Below are 13285 nucleotides of genomic sequence, written 5' to 3'. Positions count from 1 at the left end.
ACTGCAAACAGTACACCCCCCCACACACACACACACACACACACCTACACATAACTATTACAAATGAGATATTAAAATATAGGTGCTATGAAACTCTGTCGTCTTTCTGCACCTGCTATTCTCACCCAAAAAAATGTATTTCCCTTTTTTTAAATGAATTTCCTTGTTTTCTCACCAAAAAAATCGAAAATGATCATCTGCTCACAAATGTGATCTTACAGGGGTAAATAGCAAATATGGACCATAACTAATATATATAGCCTATATATATCATTGATAACTGAGCTAAAGTAAACATCTATTAAGTCCTATACATTACATACATACATTGTTATGTCTGTATTGATTTAAAAGTCGGTCCATTGGCTGTGTAACAAGAACTTGAACACAACACAAGGGTTAATTCATGAAGATCTGTGAAGCACACGCCGACCACTGTCTTCAGTAGTAATGAACTCTGAACAGCTACTAAGTGAACACAACGAGGGCTTAATTAAACATTGAAACATAGGCTAGTGAAACATAAAAATGTCCCTCATTACTTTGTCATCATATTATGATTACACACCCTTTGCTTCCCTTGTGCTGTTCTATTACTAATCATTACCTACTATAAAAACATCCATAAGGAGTTATTAGGGAAGTATTCATTGATTCATCAGATCGTTTCTGATTCGTTCTTCACTTGCTTCTCAATTAACTCATCATTAACTAATAATGAGTTACTCTACACATTTGACCAGCAGTTACGTTAGTACACCATTAGTATAAACTAATTCATTCATTCATTCGTATTTATTATACAGGAAAGTTAGAAAAAAAACATTAAATTGCAATGTAAAAACGGGCCTGACTCAGTTTGAAAACTGGTTTTCAGCAGGTTCCTGTTCTGCAGAAACATAAAACATGGGTACAGCACGTCAGGACAAACATTACTGCAAGACACCGATATGGAAAAACAAATTTAGACAACTAAAACAACAATACAGTTACATAAGGACAAAGACATTTATAAAAGACATCAGCTGGGCAAATGAGGCTTGGAGATACATGAGCAGATTAATTAATGCGTGCAAGTGTAACTGTTAAGAAGGAGCTCTTTGTATGCCTTTTTGAAATATGAGATGGATGATAGTGTTCTGATGTGATACGGAATGTCATTCCAAATCTTGGTATGTGTATAAAAAAAAACTTCTGACCAAAGTTATTTTTGTGTGGGGGAACTGGAAGAAGTGCCTGTGAGACCGACCTGGTCGATGGTATAGTCGTGCTATGGGTTCAGTGTTTTCCTTTGTGGTAAGGGACCAAATAGGAAGACAGTACGACAACAGTAATGGTGCCCAGCATAGGTCCCTGGTAACTAATCAACATCTTTATAGAGATAGGTTTATAAAGTGTTACCCGGAAATTAGAAAAATAAAGTATACAACCATTGTGTAGCAAGAGCACAGAGCAACTTTTCTAAAGACTTTATGATCAATGAACTGTCTATCACACGTAAGGCTACAATGTTTGATGATCCCACCGACTCTAAGTCACTAGCATCACCTGTCTCAGTGTTAGTGGTCTGGATTATAGAAAAGAGTTCAGCTGCTTCGTCCTGATAAAGCCTCTTTCTGCAGCCAAAGGCCTCATGCCGCCTGTGTTTACATCCACAAACAGATTCCCTCTGAATTAGCAAACTGAAGGACTTGGTCGAATCCAAACCACGGGTTGCAAACATACAGCCTTGTTGAATTAAAGTCCCAAGCTGCCCTCCATCCAACCTCGAAGAAAGAACTCGCTTATTTGATTAACCACAGCGTAATTACAGCGTGTGTCCTCTCCACGGTTTGCCATTTTGTCCGTCATATCATTTGCAAATTAGGAGCGTATTAATGTGGCTACTAGACCCAAATTATGTGGGACGAGTTGTGGTGATACTGCTGGAATATTTTTACGTCCTGTGGGTCTGTTTCCTATCTGACTTCAGTGCGTAAAAATATGTCTAGACCAGAATAAACCCATACGCAGAACATCAGAAAAATGCTCCTTTGCCATTGTAATCCAGTTACATTTTGTGTTAACAAAGCGCGTTCATGTGTTTCTGACAGTAGTGTTTGTTGTCAGCTGAGCTTTAATGGATTAAACAGTCCCATTCAGAGGCCACCGAGTTTGCATGGCCTGCTGCGCCATAGGCACAAGCCCTCCAATGATTGCTAAATACTGAGTGTTTTGTCAATATTAGCGGGACTACTTCAGGGGAAGTTTATAATTGGACACGTGTTTCCCCCGCTTTTTTGTCGTTTGGAGATCAACTGATTTCTTTGTAATTCGTTTTTAAAGCAATGAACGATGCACAAGGAGGGGTAAAGTGTTCTTAAGAGCTCCCTTTCAGTCTTTAGAATTGGCCGGAGCAACCCGCCGAGAAACGTGGATGGCCTGGAAGTATTTAATCCAGGAGATGTGCCCATGGGGCTGTCACACGGCACAGATTCAGCCACATGCAGGTAGGCAGTTACCGGTTTATGAACGAAAAGCCACGCAGCCTCCAGGGAGTGGAAAAGAAACTGAACAATTTCCTTTTGCTATTTAAATATGGAGGACATGCTTTTTGACTTCGACCAGGATGCCACTACGGATTTTGTCCTTTGGGGACAAATGGACCAAAACTTCCAGTTTCAGAGCCAGCTGGACAGCTTCCTGTTGGATTACAGCACAGCCAGCGGCCAGCTCTCGCCCTGGTCCTCATTCGGGAGTCAGTTCCCGGACGCACAGCTGACCCTCACAGACCTCGACGTGCAGTCTCCGGGGGGGGATGTCTGCGCTGAAGGGGAAAGCTCGTCCATGGACGACCCCCTGGAGGTGGCCCGGCTCAGGGCGCGGCGGCTGGTGCCAAATCAGCCCTACAAGGTGCAGCGACATGCCGCCAACATCCGGGAGAGGAAGAGGATGCTGAGCATCAATTCCGCCTTCGAGGAGCTGCGCTGCCATGTGCCGACGTTTCCCTACGAGAAGCGGCTGTCCAAGATAGACACTCTGAGGCTGGCCATAGCCTACATCGACCTGCTGAGGGAGATCCTTATGTCGGGCTGCGACCCCAAATCCTATGTAGACGAGTGCATGAAGAATGGCTACAAGAATCAGACCAACGCCATCTGGAACACAAGCGGTGAGATGATCACCCTCATTAGGCCATATTAAAACATTAGTCATTAACTAATGATTGAGTCTTTAGTTGCAGATGAGATCAGAGTAATGATAACCCCAACTAACTTCAGCCAATTCTAACGTGTTGACAGAGACATTACATCAATAAAGATCAAGATCAACAAAGTAGAGTATGTCTAATTATAGTAGGCTATCATTAATTATCATCCTTAACCAATACAGGGTTTTGGCTAAATGTTTGGGCATTGTTTGATACATTTTCACAATATTAGAGCTCCAACCTCTCATGGTTTAACACGTAATTAACATATTTCATGTTCATTATGTATATTTATTTATATATTTATTTTCCATTTGATCCACATCTAGGCTACATGAAAAGAAGTCCTTTCATGAACACACTAAAGCGTAAAATACCTGAATGTTTAAATTAAGCTTTTACTGACTAGCCAAATGTGTCTCAACATCATATCATGATAAGGTCATAATCACATAAAGATCAAGTCTACATATATACCATGAACACACAATTATCCATTTTTAGACTGCATATTTGTTGAGGACTTTAATAGCGAATTAGAATCTAATGCTTTTTCAATAGACAGAAAGAATTGTCATTCCCAGTGATCCCAGTGCACTGACATAAAGAACATGTCATTTTAAGGAGCTTGCGGTGTGTTTGTGCACACTTTTCTCCCCAGGTGTGTTTTCCCCGAGCATTTGCTCTTAAATGAGCCTCAATTTACCGACACACAATTAACTGTATTCTTGCTGCCTCCATGCACTCAACTCATTCTGTGGGAAAATACTCTGGAACCTCTTTATGGGGCTTTTCAGGAGTAAGTGTGTCCCCCATTCTTTATCCCTAAGACTTGTTAAACAGTCATTAAAATGTATCAAAACTAATGTGTTTGTCCTGTTTTTGTCTCCTAATGCCCCCGTGTTCCCTTTCCCAGATCTGACAGCCCGCCTTTCTTGGATAAAGTGGGATTAGCTGAGGAACATGGGGCACCCTGGAGATGGCAGCAGGGCGGAGGTTCAGGTTTGTTCCTCCCTCTCCTCAGTCTCTCTCTACATGTCAAAGACAGGCGGCCGGCTTGCATGACAGAGCCGACCGATCGACATCTGCAGACTTCTCATCGGGTCACACACCTTAGGCTTTCTCAACTTCACCCACTCCTTCGTCCTCTGGGGCTTTTAATATTCTAATTTATTGTCGACTGGTAATTGAGAGCCATTGTTTCTGGGGTTGGGGAGGGAAAGAGGGTTGGCATTGTTTGCCTAAATGGATGGCACTTGTCAGAGAGAGAGAGGGGCACACTGGCATGAGACTGAATGGCCTTGCTAAGGGCTCATACTTCTGCATGTAGCGCTGAAGTGTTTTCTGGACTCTTGCTCATTAGTCGGCAAGTTGATGTGTTAAAAAAGAGCCTTGATCATGTAAATGAGACAATGGGCGTGAGAAGCAGATCAGCCTAATATGTTTTAGCATGTCAGGTGCTGTTTGCAATAAGGCTTGTTTCATGTGCAACCTCTATCATCTGTGGTATTATTTATGTATTTATTTATTTTCAGTTATGGCCTATTTATGACAATATTCTTTTTGGTGACATGTATTTCAACAAACTGTGATAATTTATTGTTCTGTAACGCACATATCACCAATGTGTTTTTTGTGATTTGTTTGAAGCTGCTGATGTGAAACTGTAATTTTCCTAAAATGGATCGTCACAGTAAAGCTAATTTCTGTGATAGTGTTATGTATTTGTTACCAATGATCTTTACTCAGGATCATAAAAAACATCCTATCCCTACATTTGTTCGTCGTACATCTTTTTTTCCATTGAGATATTTAATCTGTTACAATAGGCACTCTCTTACTGTCTTCGGTTACTTTTCATATTAGCTTTATAGATGACTCAACCAATTACAGCTAGATTTGGATGAATATTTCAATTCATACCAGAGGACTAATTTAACCAAGTTCTTATTGCACACACCCCATAAATGTAGTCAACACTTCAAGACAGTGAGTCCAGGTGGCGCGCTGACCTTCACTCTACTGCTGTGTCTGATAGCATGACGGATAGACAGCTGGTACAAGTTGAGCCAACCCTCAAAGTCCCGGTAAGAAACAGGAAAAAGGATTTTTATGTAGAAGTTCAGAAATAAAAACTTCTAGCAGTTTGGTTTAAATTATATATTTCTGTATCATCTAGGGACATGGAATGCATCACAAAAACAAAACACACAACTGCAACTGGCGTCATAACGGAGCTATAATACTATTGTGGGGTGTCATTACAGTAAAAAGTAGTAAATGCGATTTGTTTCCAACTTAGGGTATGGGATCAAGGAAAGTGCTGTAGATAATACTCTGAATCACTGTAACTTTAACATGAGAAGAATCAGCTCAGTTAGCAAGTACACAACATTTTTGGTATTGTAACTATTTCAACCAGTTACTGCAGTGCTGTCTGGCTAACGAGACAAAACAGTAACATGCGAGTATATAGCCATAGCAGCTCTATATGTGGCTGTACTTTAAAGGGAGCTTGAAAATACATATTTTTCCTCTTACCTGTAGTGCTATTTATTAATCTGCCAGTGTTTTGTTTTGGTGTGAGTTGTGTATTGTTGGAGATATTGGCCGTAGACATGTCTGCTTTCTCTCCAATATAACGGAACTAGATGGCACTCGGCTTCTGGTGCTCTAAGCACAAAAAAATACATTTGAAAACCTCAACAGCTGTCTCTTTCCAGAAATCCTGAGCCGGCTACCCAAGATAATCCGCAGACATGAGCAGTTTCCTGTAGGAAAGATTTTCTTTCTACTGAACTGCACTCGCCAACCGTATTATCGTGCAGAAGGAAGTGTACTCATGGACGAGAGGCTTGTGACAGCCCTAGATGTAAGCATTGCTTGAGCTGTAGCGTTAGCTAGCAGTAGGCCTATCAAACAACCTCAAACTATTAGTTGTACTTAGTACCAATTCGCAGGAGCAGGAACTGTCCCTTTAAGCTAAATGCTACGGTCAGCATGCTAAAATGACAGAGCTAACATGCTGATGTTTTGCAGGTATGATGTTTGCCCTGTTAACCATCTTAGCTTAGCATGATAGCTTGCTAAAATTATCCCTAAATACAAAGTACAGACCAGATAGATTGGGAATGTCAATAGTTTTGCAGATATTTGGTTATAAACCAAATTACTGGACACATTTAAGTTTTGTCCGGATGATAGCGCTAAATGACAATTCAAGGGATCATCAAAGTTGATACAATTCATTGCGAGGGGACACACAATGTCTCTGTTCAAATTGAATGGCAATATAATACGGTACATGCAAAAACAATTGTGAGACATTTCACTCACATATCAATCTCATGTGGTACTACAGGTGTCACCAAAGTCATAAGGATGCACCCTTTGGGAACCGTGAATGTGTGTACAAAATGTCATGACAATTCTTTCAATAACTCTTGAGATTGCTATTGCAATATCTAAAAATCCATAGGAAATCATGTGAACCCAAAATATCAATCAGATATGTCAGTGAAATAGAAGAGTTGTACGCACTGTTCCAGTATACATAGTTACTCTCTGTTTTTCCCAACAAATGCCAATTTTTTTCACAACCACATTGCTCAAAATTGACTGTTAGTGTTCATTTCAGTCTATATGAAGCAGCACGAAAAGCATGTAAAGATGGTCACACCAAATGTAATTTTATTCAGCAGTATAGTTTCTCATAGTCTGGGCTTTTCTCTCAACAGTCTGATACTCCGATACTCCTCCAAGCATGCAGGTCACATGTGTAAAACAGGCAAAGGGGAGTCAACAACATCCCCATTGTTCTTCTACACGTGTACTTTCACTGCCACTAATGGAGCCCTTAGGAAACAATTAAGAACAACCCAGTTAGGAGGTCCACGCCATGTCTAGCTGACATAGCTTATGGGTGATGTATAGCTGAGCGATTTCTGGTTTGGGAGTTTTGGTCATGGTCGGTGAATACAACTGGGTCCATAGTTATTCTAGAGACCAAAGTAATGAGATGCAAAAAAGAAATATCAAAGATGTATTAGTGCTCAGCAAAAGTACCATAAAATTAAATTTGACAAGATTCTTGGGGAGAAAACCTTTTCCATTGTCTGTATATATGTGTGTGTGTGTGTGTGTGTGTGCGTTCAAATGTTGGTGAGTCACTGCTCTTACAGGTGTCACAGATGTTGCCGTGGCATCTTCCACATACTGTACACCTGTTCGATGTTAAGGCACACAAGAGACCCTGGAGTATGTATAAATAATCCCAACCAGTTTTTATTAAATTATGATGTTCGGCACAACCTGTTTCTTATGAGAATGAAACAGGTTGTGCAGAAAAACATGATTTAAATAAATAAAACAAATATGAAATATAATCCAGAGCTGAATTGTAGCACATGATTGGGGACCTTTAACAAAATTGTTAACAGTGTAACGCTATTGATTGTTAGCCTTAACTAATAACTCATCGTTATTACATACAAGTACTTTCGGGACGTGGCTAGAGTAAGAGCACGGAGACAGCTTTGACTGTGTAACTTGGTCCACTTTTTAATGACACTTCTTCCAGAGTAGAACAACTCAAGACTCATAACAAAACAGGCTTCATCATTTCATCATCATATCCCTCCGCCAACCTAACTGGTACTGAATACAGGCAGGGTACAACATGTTAGATAGCTCCGTTGTTAAGTCAAGGAACAGAATACACTATGAAGCTACAGTTGACGGAAATATGTGACTCATTTCAGTATACCTAAAAAAGGTCATCTGTTAACTTATTACTCTCAAAATAAATCTCATCTTACATTCTTCCCTTTCTTCAGATGAAATGTCCCCATTTCAATACATTTTATTTTACAATAGTAACAAATTGCAGGTGAAATTGGTGGCACTCTGATGCTCAGTGACCCCTAGAGGTCCCCCTAGTGGTATTAGTTGGCTAAATCTATTTAGGGATTTAATCATATCTGGTGCTTTGTGTCAAAATCAATAGCTTTAAAAACTTAGCTTTAGAATTGTTTCATCATTAATTGTCTTGACAAGGTCTGATGTGTGTTAAGCTCTGTGTGTGGCATTTGATATACATTCAGGCTGCACAAGTCCCAGCTGAAAAGAAGCTGAAAAGAAGCACTGCATCCTAAATCTGAACCTCACAAACGAGTAGCAAATGATCAGTTTAGCATTATAGTGAAGGTTTAAGCAGAGCAACTAAGGGGTACTACTTCAAATATGTGATATCAATACACCACATTAAGTCACACAATGACATATCAGGCATTTGATGCAAATTAAATATATTACATAACTAAAATTCTAAATTTACACAAGTGTAGTTGGGCATTACTGAAAAAATGTTATTGCCTTTAAATGCCTTTCTCTGTATTTTAGAGATAATTATTGGAATACCAAGTTTATAAATATTTCTTTAATTATAGGCTATTTTCCTATACTATAAAAAAGAAGTGTTTCCCCGTGACAACTGAGCAACCTCCATTCAATGATGAAGATCAAGCTCCATTGATAGCTACATTTTTTTATGAACAAACTTTAAAATTAGATACATAAATTAAATGATGTATCTAATTATGTATCTAATTAGGTATTCAAGAAAACAAATAAGAAATTCAATATGACTTGACCCCATGCAGTATTTTCTAGCCATCACCGGGAGATCTTGACCCATCGAAAACAGCTCTGAATACCATTCAGATGAGATATGAGTCAGCCAAGTGGAAAATTTTGGGGGCCAGAATGAGTAAGACTCTCATAGTCTGTGGACTGCATCAGGCTTCTTTTTTTTTTTGCGTTGAGGTAGTTTATTGATTTAACATCCGGCATTCTTACACTGACAAACACTATGAGGCTGAGCTGCCGTCAGCCAGCAGGTGTGTTTATCATGTTAGTGTATCTGTGGTGTCTGGCCCATGTACTTGTAAATATAATTAGTGCATCACATCCTGTTGGAACAATGTAGGGGTCTGGATGGAGAGATCTGAAACAGGCCTGTTGTAAAGTTCAAATCAAAAACTTTACACCAAAATGTACTTAAGAAAACGTTCCCTGAAGGTTTTCTTCAAGGCCTAAGTTTAGGCCACACTAAGTTCTTGGCATCTTAGCTTAAAAAAAATACAAGTATTTCATGAATAACACTTGATTGACAGAAGACACTCAGACTGCAGTGTCCACTGAGGGATGGCAAACTGAAGGGAAAATGTGGCCACTATATCACAGGTACAATGTGTCTCTCTGTGGTCAGATACTGAGAGAAAGACACTTATGCTCTCCCAAAGCAACAATGTAAAACTCCATGTCCATGTGGTGGTGTGATGTCGCTGCATGTCCAGCATTCAGCTGCAGTGTCATCCAGCCTGATTCATTGAATCTAGAAGAGATGACAACTTCAGGCTCCTTAGTGCTCACCAATGTATAATTTTAGACTCTTTTCCCCAAAACTGCCATTCTCAATATGTTAGCTGCATCTTGGATTTATTAAAGTATTTTTACAGTATTTCACAAAGCACTGTTTTTTTCAGAGGGAATGTCTCAATAGTGACAGCCACAAGCTGTGCTGGTTTTCCTTTTGTTAGAAGTATGGTGTTTTCAAATGGTGCAACAGTGTTCAGCTGTGGTTGGTTTTTTTTGCGCAATTGTTCTTCCTCTGCTGAGGATTTTTCCATTTCCTCGTCAAAACTAAATTAAGTGAGTACATTCTGCAAATCCAACTAACCCCAAATACTTTAAAGCAAAACAAATATCCACCACTCTCAAAAAATAAAATTGCTGACTCCCCTTAAGCCTTACACCCTGCACTCATCGCCATGGTGACCCAGTGTGTTGGCACTTTAATAGCTGTGAAATTCTAGTTAAATAGCTCACCTGTTTTTCTCATTGCTGCTCCTCTTCACAAAACCCGCGCTCTGAGCCTCAGAGCTAATAACTCAGATCAGAGTGTGTGAAGGAGAAATGCGGTGTCGTCTTTACAGTGTGTCCCGGGGGCCTGCTCTCAAGGGCCCTGAACAGTGGGGGGCCACGCATTTGAAGCCTTCTCAGATGAGCACTGGAACATTCAATAATTTCCTCCTTGGATTAGAACTGCGGCCCTCCTGGTGGCCAGAGCAAACACACTGTGTGGAGAGAAATAAACAGTGTCAGCTTTTCAGACACTGAGGTGTCCGCAGAGTAAGCTAAGAGAGCTATCAGGGTTAGCAGCAGTGAAATGAACCGTTACACCCCTCGGAGAGTAACTTCCTAAATTATTCCCCTAGTTTGGGCCACACAAGGGGATTCCTCGCCATGTAGCTTCAGGATAAACTAACAGTTCAGAGCTGAGGGTGTTGCTGGTGACACAGGTGACACTGAGCGAGTGACAGTGGACTGTAAATGCCACCCCCGTGTTGACATCCAGTGATCTTCATCCTACTTGTCCTAACCCAATCAGCAGAACAAATACTACTTTTGTTTGCCCAGCCTTCCTGCACTGCCTCCCCCCCCCCCCCCCCCCCCCCCCCCCCCCCCCCCCCCCCAAACAGCCAGGGCTGAGTGTAACCTCACTGCAGCCCAGACTAGCCGGGCCACCTGGCCAACACATCGCACTGCAATCCTGGGCCAACCCTCATGCTTACCTTGGCACCCAGGTCACAAGTGCAGCACTAATTACTCCACAGTATTTGTGCAGGAGGCTGCCCCATCAGCACCTGAGTCTCTCCGTGATTTGCTCTGCAAAATCACTCTGGCCCTATCGACAAGACCTGCCCCCATTCCCTCTTGTTTGGGCAGGTTAAAGTTCAGATTGTAGAAGTAGTACATACATAATGAATATAAATCTGTTCTAGCGAACATAATTGCTCTGGCAACACTGTTTTCTGTAACTGTCAAGTCAATGAAGTGCATTTGAGTTGAGTGTCCGTTGAATTTAAGGTTTGTGCCGAGAGTTCTTCTTGAACAAAACTTATAAAAACAGCATACTAATCTGCGGCCTCCACAACTAAGCCACACGTTTGTATAGTAAATGCTGTATAAACGTGTGTAGATATAAATATAAATAAATATATATGTATATATGTATATATATATATATATATATAAATATATATATCTTGTATTATTATAGTATAGATATATATAATATATTATATCTATATGAGATATATATATATATATATAAACGTGTGGTATATATATACATGTAGTTCTATATAGAACGGAAAAAACTAAGTCACTTTAGACAACGGCAACTTTCTCATTTGTGTAATAGATGTGTTCCAAATATCTCTTGTATCTCTCTTTTACCAACTGTTCATCAAAAGCTGAACAGTTGGTATTTTGGAACCAGGCTACCTCACCTGATGCAGCATGTGCCTGTAATGAACACAGTACTGTATATATCATGATTTCTTTTCTCCATGCACATCTCCCATAGGGTGTAAAGCCTCAGAGAGCTGCACTTCAAAGCTTGGCTTGTTCATTGGATGGTCATAACTCTACAGGGCAGCAGGGCAGGGTCAGGTATTGAGCATACAGGTTTTTAGGGGGTGTGTAAGGGGGTTATTCTGCCCTGTTTCCCCTCCACCTCCAGATATCAAAGCAAACTCTGACAGTGGGGGTCTCAGGCATCGCAGGCTCCTTTACACACAGGAGACAAAGCATCGAGCAGTGAGTCTGCATCGTATTAAACAAAGCCTAAATGCTTCAAGCTGTTACACACTCCCCAATGAAACCTTTATGAAAGGGCCCCTAATGCGATTTCAGAAACACCTTGTCATCAGCCCTGGGGCAGCAAAAAGGAGAAGTGTGGATATGTGAATGAATGGGCACTTGGCGTTACTGAAAGTTTCTGAAGAATGACTCTATGACTGGAGGTGCCTATGGTTTTATTGCCCAATATGTACCTTTCACCAATATTGCCTGTTGTTTCATTCACTCTAGAGGCCCCTGATAAATACAGGCTCCAGGACCCTGCCTGTGGTTGATATTGTAACTGTAAGTGCCACTTTTGTGATTGCGAATAATGAAAGCCTGTGTGCTGTGGTTTGTGCAATTGTCGAAGAAGAACTTCAATAACATAACTATTTTTAACAGGGAAAAAAACACGCTCAATCTGCTCTGATTGACACCACTGCTCTTTTGAAATCCAACTGCTGTCGAGGCTGACGTGTAAGTTCTCATTCAGAACCGACGAGGGAGTCCCATTTTCACAACTTATTGGAGTAGGACTGTGCAATAAAACAGACAAAGCTTTTGTTTTTGCAAACTCTGGGAACCAAGCCACTCCTTAGGACCAGGTTTTTTGTGGTAAAAAAAAGAAGCAAAAAGGACATTTTTTTAAATTGAATTTTAAGAAGTATTAAACCTTTATGATATCAACAAGGCATAGGAGGGTCTGCCTAGTTCACACAACATTACTGAAAAGGAGAAAAACACTCTGGTTTATTGGCATTTCTTTAAATCTATCACAATCATCTTGGGCGGCGCTAGGCGTTGGACGCAGGTACGGTGCCTCTGCAAAATAGCCTTGGGAAGTAACTTTTTTTTGTTTTTTTTTGTTTTTTTTGGGAGGCATGCTCAAGATTAAAACGCTTGTTGAGTTTAATTTAATTTGTTTGTCGGTTCTATCTTGCAGGAACTATCCCGTAAATGAAACGTCGCTGATATAGACTAGAAAAGGTCTAAAGAAGAAAACGCTGAGCTTAAGTACTTGATGTTGTGTTTGTAATTGTAGAGGCCAGTCATTTGTAGTATTTAATCATTTATGTTTCCCTTGAACTTATTTTTGCTTTAATCAACGTGTATCATTTTATTACTATTTGGCCACTGTGTAAAGCTAATGAGTATGAACTTTCCATGTTCATTATTCAAGCACAATTCATTGCTTATAGTACCTAAGAAATCCTGCAGTTGTACGCAATGAGAACCAGCTGGGCCTTTGCTTTGCCGAACATCTTTGGTTCATCTTGATTCACTTTTTGAATCCCACTCACACACACACACACACACACATGCAAGTGCATGTATGGAAAGACAGATGTAGACAGTGCATTCAATTATCAGGTGATAATGTATACTGTACAGGAGTTTACAGCCCCC

General features: G+C 40.4%; 1 protein-coding gene across 1 annotated transcript; it reads left to right on the top strand.

The window, feature by feature from the left end:
• Positions 1-2167: 2167 nt before the first annotated feature.
• On the top strand, positions 2168-4951 carry LOC116687497 (protein Fer3). The gene is made up of 2 exons (XM_032512970.1): positions 2168-3151; positions 4107-4951. Exons 1-2 carry the CDS (start codon positions 2578-2580, stop codon positions 4142-4144), a joined length of 612 nt encoding a protein of 203 aa, XP_032368861.1. The 5' UTR covers positions 2168-2577; the 3' UTR covers positions 4145-4951.
• The last annotated feature ends 8334 nt before the right edge of the window (positions 4952-13285 follow it).

Source organism: Etheostoma spectabile, chromosome 4 (genome assembly GCF_008692095.1).
Source record: "Etheostoma spectabile isolate EspeVRDwgs_2016 chromosome 4, UIUC_Espe_1.0, whole genome shotgun sequence".
In the NCBI taxonomy this organism is placed as follows: domain Eukaryota; kingdom Metazoa; phylum Chordata; class Actinopteri; order Perciformes; family Percidae; genus Etheostoma; species Etheostoma spectabile.
The sequence above is the reverse complement of the archived record's forward strand: the minus strand, read 5'-3'. Positions and strand labels throughout refer to the sequence as shown.

Bases quoted from the DNA above. Each gene is read 5' to 3' on its own strand.
- LOC116687497 (XM_032512970.1), top strand. From the start codon at position 2,578: ATGGAGGACATGCTTTTTGACTTCGACCAGGATGCCACTACGGATTTT. The intron at 3,152-4,106 runs GTGAGATGATCA...TCCCTTTCCCAG, and splicing joins CGCCATCTGGAACACAAGCG to ATCTGACAGCCCGCCTTTCT.